Source organism: Manduca sexta, chromosome 23 (assembly GCF_014839805.1).
Source record: "Manduca sexta isolate Smith_Timp_Sample1 chromosome 23, JHU_Msex_v1.0, whole genome shotgun sequence".
Classification (NCBI taxonomy): Eukaryota; Metazoa; Arthropoda; class Insecta; order Lepidoptera; family Sphingidae; genus Manduca; species Manduca sexta.
In genome coordinates, this window is record NC_051137.1 from 12,908,511 (window position 1) to 12,917,587 (window position 9,077).

At 39.9% G+C, this 9,077-nt stretch overlaps 1 protein-coding gene across 1 annotated transcript; it reads left to right on the plus strand.

The window, feature by feature from the left end:
- Nucleotides 1-528: 528 nt before the first annotated feature.
- LOC119190278 lies at nt 529-6,763 on the plus strand. The gene is made up of 2 exons (XM_037441771.1): nt 529-2,711; nt 6,211-6,763. The coding sequence occupies exons 1-2, from the start codon at nt 1,506-1,508 to the stop codon at nt 6,601-6,603; spliced, it is 1,599 nt and encodes a 532-aa protein (XP_037297668.1). The 5' UTR covers nt 529-1,505; the 3' UTR covers nt 6,604-6,763.
- The last annotated feature ends 2,314 nt before the right edge of the window (nt 6,764-9,077 follow it).

The window sequence follows — 9,077 nt, forward strand, 5'->3', positions numbered from 1 at the left end:
AATTTCTATGTCTGACTATAATGGGACAGTACATAATATAAAGCTTGTATTACTATTATAATTTCTAGTTGTTCCATTTATTACAAGAGGTAGGTAATATTGTGGGAGACGTTGCGACGGTCTCTGCGCACAACTAAGTGTGAAGTTCGGCTCCTCGGGCACGTGACAGCGAGATAAGCGCGCCTCGCCAGTAGCCGCGGACCGCGCTCAGACATATTAGTTACTTGTTAACTCGGCACAAGGTGGGAGAGGACGCGGGACGATGTATAATAATTATTGATCTTAAGGAGACCTGCCGATGATCGGTTTTTGTAAAACGTTATAAAATTGTATACTTCCACTGTCTGTATACTGGAATACCTACCGTTTAAATGCACATAATTTATTACTTTTAACTTTTTGCGAGTTCGAGTATTGGAAATCGAAAAATGTATACATAATTTGATAGCTCTGTATGAAAATAGGAACCTTATGTTACATTTTGCATATCAATTACGACTATAATGCAAAGGTATTGTTCAAGATCGTATTCCTCGAGAACTATAGGCGACATCTATTATTTGTCACAGGAATAAGTATTGACGTACAGTACATGTTTTTATCGCGATTGGTCGATTGTTCCCCTCCCTTTTACTCCACGAACGTTGTAACACACTTGATTTGCTTTCTATTGTAACGACTAGGTTAATTTAAAAATTAGTAAATTCAAGTTCAAACATCCGAAGTTTATTCATTTATTCCACGAGCCAAAGTCCAAAATAAGTCTGAACCAGCACCAAGCCACAACATATGGTCCTTCTGCGCCAAATACATCAAGAATCAGCGACTTTTCGAGTTCACGCACGTGGCAACTTGTGCTGAAGATACGCAATTTGGATGAATTTTGGACCAAGGACTGCCTAGAGGACAACGGAAGGACAAGTTTGCAGTGGAATCTGCGGCTGATTGGCGTTTCATCGAGCATCGCACACAATTTGGTGGGGCCAATCATTCCTTTCTACCGTTACCTCCTATTCTGTTTGTGTAAAACTGTGCTAAATTAATTACAGTAAAAGTGCCGCACACAATTGTTGGGTGATTTGGACATCTACTCATCATCACAAAGGTGACATTGCCACTATCAGTGTAGTTCGGCGACCAGTTACTGTGAGTACCCTATCGTTTCATTTACCACCAAAACGCCTACTGATCCTGATCCTATATCAGGTGCTAAGTCTTCTAATTTATTAAGCGTAGGAATTAAGGATGATTCCAACAAGAAATCTTTTGAAACCAAACGTCGTGATAGATCTCCTACTCTGCTAAGCGCGGAAAGTGTGGAGCTAGTTCGTGAACTTGTTAAAAAGAGAGGCATAATTAAAGGTCGATTAACTAAATTTACAAATTACCTAACATGTCTAGAAAATAGTGACGATAAAACTTTAACTCCGAAAAAATGTTCCGATTTAAAATTAAGAATAAAAGGCGCCGCTAGTTTATTTTCGGAATTTAATGATGTACAAAGTATGATCGAAGAAAAGGTTTCTGAGAGTGAATTAGAAGATCAATTAAATTATCGTGAATGTTTCGAGGATAATTATTATAGTGCTGTAGCTAATGCAGAGTCTATGCTCAATAATAATGAGGTCGGAGATTGTTCTAATTCTTGTCATAGTATAGTTCAAAAGGCAGCGGTAAAGTTACCTACGATTTCTATGCCTACATTCGACGGTTCATTTGAGCACTGGTTGGAGTTTAGAGATACATTTACGTCACTAGTTCATAACTGTACAAATCTTGCCAATATACAAAAATTTCACTATCTTAAATCTTCATTAAAAGGTGAAGCTGAACTAGTTATCCATTCGATTGAATTTTCATCTAATAATTATCAAGTTGCATGGGAGTTGTTGACAAATAGGTACAACAACTGTAGGTTGTTAGTGCACAACCATGTAAAGGCTTTATTTTCTTTACAAGCACTATCCAAAGAATCTCCCTCTTCAATAAGAAAATTAATTGATACTATATTAAAGAATCTACGCGCTTTAAAAATCCTTGGCGAAAGTACACACGCTTGGGATACACTAATTATATTTCTTATTGTGTCGAAGTTAGATAAGGAGACCGAACGTCAATGGGAAACTCATAAATCTACTTTGCGTTCGAACGATAACGTTTCTACACACAGGATACGCTTAGACGAATTAATTTCATTCCTTAAAGACCGTGCGGATATATTGGAAACATTGCAATTCTCGCGTAGTAAAGAAATCACACAAAATTATGAAAATAAAAAACAACAACACTCCAAACATCACAACATATCTCACTGCAATGTTTCCAGTGGTCCGTATAAAACGTCTAATCGTCAGTCTCGCGCTAAGTCAAAATGTTATCAATGCAATGCGAATCATCCAATTTATACGTGTCAAAATTTTATAGAAAGTGATTTAGAATCGAAACTAAAACTTATTCGTGAACACAACCTGTGTGAGAATTGTTTGCGTTCGGGACACACACCAAATAACTGCAGATTTGGAACGTGTAAAAGATGCAATAAAAAACATAACTCGTTGATACACAATGATAACGAGAGTGGCTTATTGTCATTTCATGCGTCGGCACTCACTGCGACTGAGCTCCCGACGGCTACGGTGGCCGAGGCGCGCGCGCCCTCCGCTCTTGCGCCCGCGACCCCCGCGGCCTGCGCTGACCCGAGCCCTGTCCAGGTAATTAACTCACACTTACAAACGCAATGTAACACCTCTGTAGGTATGCAGTCTGTTCTATTGTCAACAGCTGTTATCGAAGTAGCTGCATATAGTGACGGAATTTATCATAAGGCTCGGGCACTGTTAGATAGCGGAAGCCAGCGTTGTTTTATTTCTAAATCTTTATGTCAAGCGTTAAATACCCAACCTATACAGTCTATAAACGAGATAAGAGGGGTTGGTGATTCGGTGATACATTGCTCTCAATCTTGTAACATCGTCATTAGATCTTGCGTTGATCAATCGTTCACAACGCATATTCATTGTTATGTTTTACCTAAGATCACGGGTTCGATTCCCGCCGTATGTCAACTTAGCGCGCAGTTCTGTATTCCAGACAACATACGGTTAGCTGATCCAGAGTTTTTAGATTCTAAACCTATAGATATTTTAATAGGCGCAGATAGGTTTTGGGATTTACTTGGAGAAGGGAAAATCCGATTGCCTAACGGTCCATATTTATTTAACACAAGTTTAGGGTGGTTAATTAGCGGTCCTATCTCCAATTATACGCCAAAAATACACGCATTCAATGTAATTTAGTCAATGCTTTAGACACTCAACTTCGGTTGTTCTGGGAGATCGAGCAGATTCCCAAAGTCAATTTTACACAGACCCACGAAGAACGTAAATGCGAAGAACACTTTATAAATACAACTACACGAAATAGTGAAGGAAGGTTCTGTGTACGTATTCCACTTAAACAGTCGCCTGATGCCCTGGGAGAATCTTATTCTCAGGCGGAAAGGCGATTTTACGCATTAGAAAAACGATTACAACGCTCACCCGAATATAAACAATTATATTCGTCCTTTATGCAGGAATATGAGAGTTTAGGTCACATGACACGGGTAGATTCATATGAGTCCCCATGTTATTTTATGCCTCATCACGGTGTGTTCCGCGAACTCAGCACCACAACCAAGTTGCGTGTGGTGTTTGATGCAAGCGCGCCATCCAGCTCTGGTAAATCACTAAATGACTTGCAGTTTGTTGGTCCTCCCATACAAGGCGATCTTGTCGCCATACTTCTTCGTTTTAGACAACACAAATTTGCAGCGTGTGCCGACATAGAAAAATGTATAGACAATGCTTAGTCGATGAGAACCAACGTAGCTTGCAAATGATCCTGTGGCGTGATGACCCATCGAAATCATTAGGAATATTTAAGTTGAATACGGTAACATATGGAACCGCCTCCGCGCCTTTTTTAAGTGTTCGGTGTTTAAAACAATTAGCTTTTGAATCTCCCGATCCTGACGTGAAGCGAGTAATATTGGAAGATTTCTATGTCGATGATTACATAACCACTTTAGATGACAAGTTAAAGTTATTAGAGTTATGTGATAAAACGCAAAGGACATTGCAGTCTGGCTGTTTCCCACTTCGAAAGTGGATATTTAATTTTACGCACAATGACGATAACAGCCAATTGTGTAATCAATTTAAACAGTTATCTCCAATCGAAAATAATTTAAACTCTAAAACATTAGGCCTAGGTTGGCGTAACTTAGCCGATGATTTTTATTTTAATACGCAAATTAACGTCATCTCGAATTCAATCACTAAACGGTCTATTTTATCTAGTGTTTCACAAATTTTTGACCCTCTCGGTCTAATAAGCCCTGTTATAATTGTTTCTAAAATATTATTGCAGCAGTTATGGCTACTTAAAATAGGCTGGGACGAGACAGTTCCCGAAAACATTGCGCGCAAGTGGAACCGGTTTATTATTTCTTTACAAGCGCTTAACACAATCCGTGTTCCTCGGCACGTTATAGGTACACAACCTATGTATATAGAACTGCATGTTTTTAGCGATGCCTCTCAATTGGCGTACGGCGCGTGTATTTATGTTCGCACAGTCAATGCTGACTCAACAGTGTTGGTTAGATTATTAATTTCAAAAACAAAGGTCGCACCATTGAAACCTGTAAGTATACCGCGTCTTGAGTTGTGTGGTGCATTATTAGGTGCTCAGCTTTATGATAAGGTTCGAAACTCGTTGCATTGTGAATTTAACAACATTGTGTTCTGGACAGACTCTAGTATAGTGTTAGGTTGGCTTCACATGGCACCTTATCGACTTAAGGTTTTCGTACAAAATAGGACCACAGAGATATTAGAGATAACGCAATCTCTTCCTTGGCGTCACGTGAACAGCGAGAATAATCCAGCAGATCTTGCATCTCGCGGTGTGAGTGTACAGGAGCTCTCCTCCTCCACCTTGTGGTTTGAGGGCCCAGAATTCCTTCGAGATCCTAATTTCTCAATACAAAATCATAAAGATGCTAATTCGTTTAAGCATAGTGAATTACCAGAAATTAAATCAATCATAACCACTATCGTAGCCAACGATTCTTCTGAATCGTCATTATTTCCATTTCACCGATTTTCGCAATTTAAACGTATGAGACGTACTATGGCCCATGTGTTAAGGTTCATCCACAATAGTCGTTTCAAACATAATAAGCGCAAAGGTAGTTTTAATGTGGAAGAGTTGAATCTTGCTGAAAAAACGTTAGTTCGACTATTTCAAATGGAATTTTACCCCATAGAATATGCTATTTTATCCAAAAACGGCTCTGTCAGAGGCAAGGGTTGTTTGCCAAAATTAAATTTATTTTTAGACGACAAGAAAATAATACGCGTTGGGGGTCGTTTGGCGTATTCAGACGAATTTACATACGATAAAAAACACCCTATTTTGATTTCTGGCAAACACACCTTTGCTCGTTTATTATTTCGCCATGAACATGTTCAGCTTCTCCATGCCGGCCCACAGGCTTTGCTATGTCACCTACGTGAAACCTGGTGGCCTGTTGGAGGTAGGAATTTAGCGCGGCAAGTAGTGCATAATTGTGTCATTTGCACACGCATAAAAGGTAAGACGCTTACCCCTATAATGGGTAATTTACCTAAAGAGCGGATTACTCCTAGTTTGCCATTCGTACGATGCGGGGTCGATTATTGTGGTCCAGTACTCATATTGAACCGTAGAGGCAGGGGTGCTAAGACCGTTAAGGCCTATGTTTGTTTATTTGTATGCTTCGTAACACGCGCTATTCACTTGGAGTTAGTAAGTGATCTCTCAAGTGAAGCATATTTGTTAACGTTAAAAAGATTTATTTCGCGTCGCGGTAAACCCTCAGAAATCTTTTCTGACAATGGTCGTAACTTTGTTGGCCTCATGAATGATTTTTCAAAATTTTTACATAATTGCAGTTCGGATATTTTAGAATACGCTACAAGTCAAAGTATTAAATTCAATTTTATACCGGCATATGCCGCACATTTTGGTGGTATCTGGGAGGCTGGGGTACGTTCGTGTAAACATCATATTCGTAGAGTAATAGGAAATGCACATCTCACTTTCGAGGAGTTTAGCACAGTACTAACGCAAATAGAAGCTGTCCTCAACTCCCGACCTTTGTCCCCTCTTTCCTCTGATCCACAGGACTTTGCACCACTCACTCCAGGTCATTTCCTGATTGGTCGTCCACTAACTGCTCCGGCCTGCCATGACCTACGCGATATACCAGCCAGCCGTCTTCAGCGTTATCAGAGGACAGAACAACTTCGCCAACATTTCTGGGAGCGCTGGGCGAAGGAATACATTTCCGAGCTACAGGTGCGGACAAAATGGACAGTCAAGAAGGATGAACTGCAGCCAAATACTTTGGTAGCCATAAAGGACGACAATCTTCCACCATTAAAATGGCACTTAGGACGTGTCATTCGCACCATCCCAGGCCAAGACGGCGTTGCACGTGTCGCTGACATACGGACTGCATCAGGCATCGTTAGACGCAGTTTTACGAAGATTTGCCCTTTGTTCCAAGACAAGTAGAAACGGGACTTCAACCATTTTGAAAGCCACTGCTTCCAAAGCCGGGGGCATGTTCAAGATCGTATTCCTCGAGAACTATAGGCGACATCTATTATTTGTCACAGGAATAAGTATTGACGTACAGTACATGTTTTTATCGCGATTGGTCGATTGTTCCCCTCCCTTTACTCCACGAACGTTGTAACACACTTGATTTGCTTTCTATTGTAACGACTAGGTTAATTTAAAAATTAGTAAATTCAAGTTCAAACATCCGAAGTTTATTCATTTATTCCACGAGCCAAAGTCCAAAATAAGTCTGAACCAGCACCAAGCCACAACAGGTATTATTATCCGCGGACCTTCGAGTCCGATTTACCGCCCTATACGCTGTCAATATCCAAATAAATAATAATAGTTTATGCATTAGTTTCGTGGTTTTTCCGATTTCCCTTCAATCTTCGATCAGAGTACAAAAGCCCACACACGTTCCGAGTGTATTATCGGTGAGCCGAGTGGATTCTGGCGGCGCGGTGCGGCGCGGCGCGACGTGCATCTCGGCGATTACTCGGGGCTCTCGATACGAGTTCAAGCGAAATCAATTGCTATGAGTTGTGCCGAGCTATTATATGTGGAGCTATCAATCATTCCTCTCGTACGGAGTGCCGTGGAGGCAGCGCCCTCCGACACATATGCTTCGGCCGGAGTTATAAACTTATGGACGATTTTATTTACTATATATAAACTGAGTTGTGCATTAACGGGGAAAATATAGTTACATGTACATCATATTATAGTGTCTTATATGCATGGGTTACTTTATTCCATTTATGTGAAATGAAATACAGTTGAGATGAATTGTTTCTTGTAAACCGTCATTATATCATATATTGGGTATAAGAAAGGCTTAGATTTTCTATGTATGAATGTTACGGAGAGTTGTAATGTATTAAAAACCTCTCGTTATCTCTTGCACGCTCGCACCCTATTGTCAATGATGTCACATTGCTTCCTTTGTCTTTGTTGTGTTCATGGCCACTCTATGGCCACTGAAAAGGAAATAGATGTCTGATTAACGTTTGTCATTGTAAAAAAAGAATATATGAAAATGTATATATAATTTCATTTACAATTAATACATAGTAGTCTCTAAATACCGCTATTTGACAGAAATGAAATTTTAAAAGGATATTTTTGACATACATAGAAAAGTGAAATATTTAGTTTCTTGATTCGCCTGACGCTCGGTGTTTGTGCAGCACGCTAATGTGTCCCGGAGGAGGCATGTGCTCGAATCGACATCGATTCACAGGCGGTCGCCTCGGCACAATCGGCTCGGGACCCGTCCCCGCGCCGCGCCCGCACCACCAGCCTCTTACACAAACAACGCTTAATACCTACTTACATAAATACACATCCACTGCTGAATTATAAACTAAACACTCAAAGTTACATTGTTTAATGCTTCAACAGCCTGTAAGACGCAGCGAGCGATGAGCCGAATAGACGAGAGCCTGCGGAATCGATACGCGGTCTGAGACAATGGGTAGGCAATTACAATTTGATTTTGTTTTGTAGAGTAGACACCATAGTTTTTGACACCCACGGATATTGTATTTTATAATGGAGTCAGTGTTCGCAAATTAGTTCTATAAAGTCAATGGGTCAATCACCAGTTCCGATAGTAAACATCTATTAATTTGAAACCCATGATATTTTATTTACAATGTGAGTTTTCAATTTCTATCTGACGGCGAATAGTTCGACTGTTACCATACCATAGAACTAAATAACGATGATTCTTGACCTTATTAGCTGCATAGAGATAAAAATACTAGCCAATACAATAATTGAAAATATTGCTACATATTATATTTATGATCTTTCTGCCGATTCTGAGGTATAATGGCTATTATTATACGACAGAATAAACACACATCTGTCTTGTGATGAGAATCAAACCAGAAGCAGTACATATATGCTACTCGCGAATGTTGGGGTGATGTTTAAAATCTAAGCACGAGTGAATAAAATATACATATTCTAAATCTAAATAGCATTCACGTATGGAACCGTAAGCGGGTCGAACGGCGAACCAAAGCGTATCCACTTAGCGGGCCGACAAATGCATCTGCGGGGGTAGTTCATGAATATAACATGCCGAGAGAGTGATAACGTCGTGTGACGTCGCCGTGACGAGGATACACGTCAGATAACAAGGCTTGTTACTATTTTAGTGAGGGAACGTGTATATACGTTTTGACATGGATTACCTTATTGATGTAGCGAATGCGATTTTAAATTCTACCTCCCGGGTCGGATTTACGAAATGCATCTCATTTCCCGGAAATGGAAAATTATAACTGATACATACGGCTATATAATCTTTCTTTCATTGTGATAACTACGGAAGATTTGTGCATGTGAATATATTTAATGGGTGGTTTGTAATGATGTTTTTTATGTCACTGGTTCTATCCATATATCATATTACT

What these genes read in the sequence shown, in the direction of transcription:
- LOC119190278 (XM_037441771.1), top strand. Translation starts at nt 1,506, where the DNA reads ATGATCGAAGAAAAGGTTTCTGAGAGTGAATTAGAAGATCAATTAAAT. An exon ending in CTGACCCGAGCCCTGTCCAG is followed by an intron (nt 2,712 to 6,210) that starts GTAATTAACTCA and finishes TCTGATCCACAG; the next exon opens with GACTTTGCACCACTCACTCC.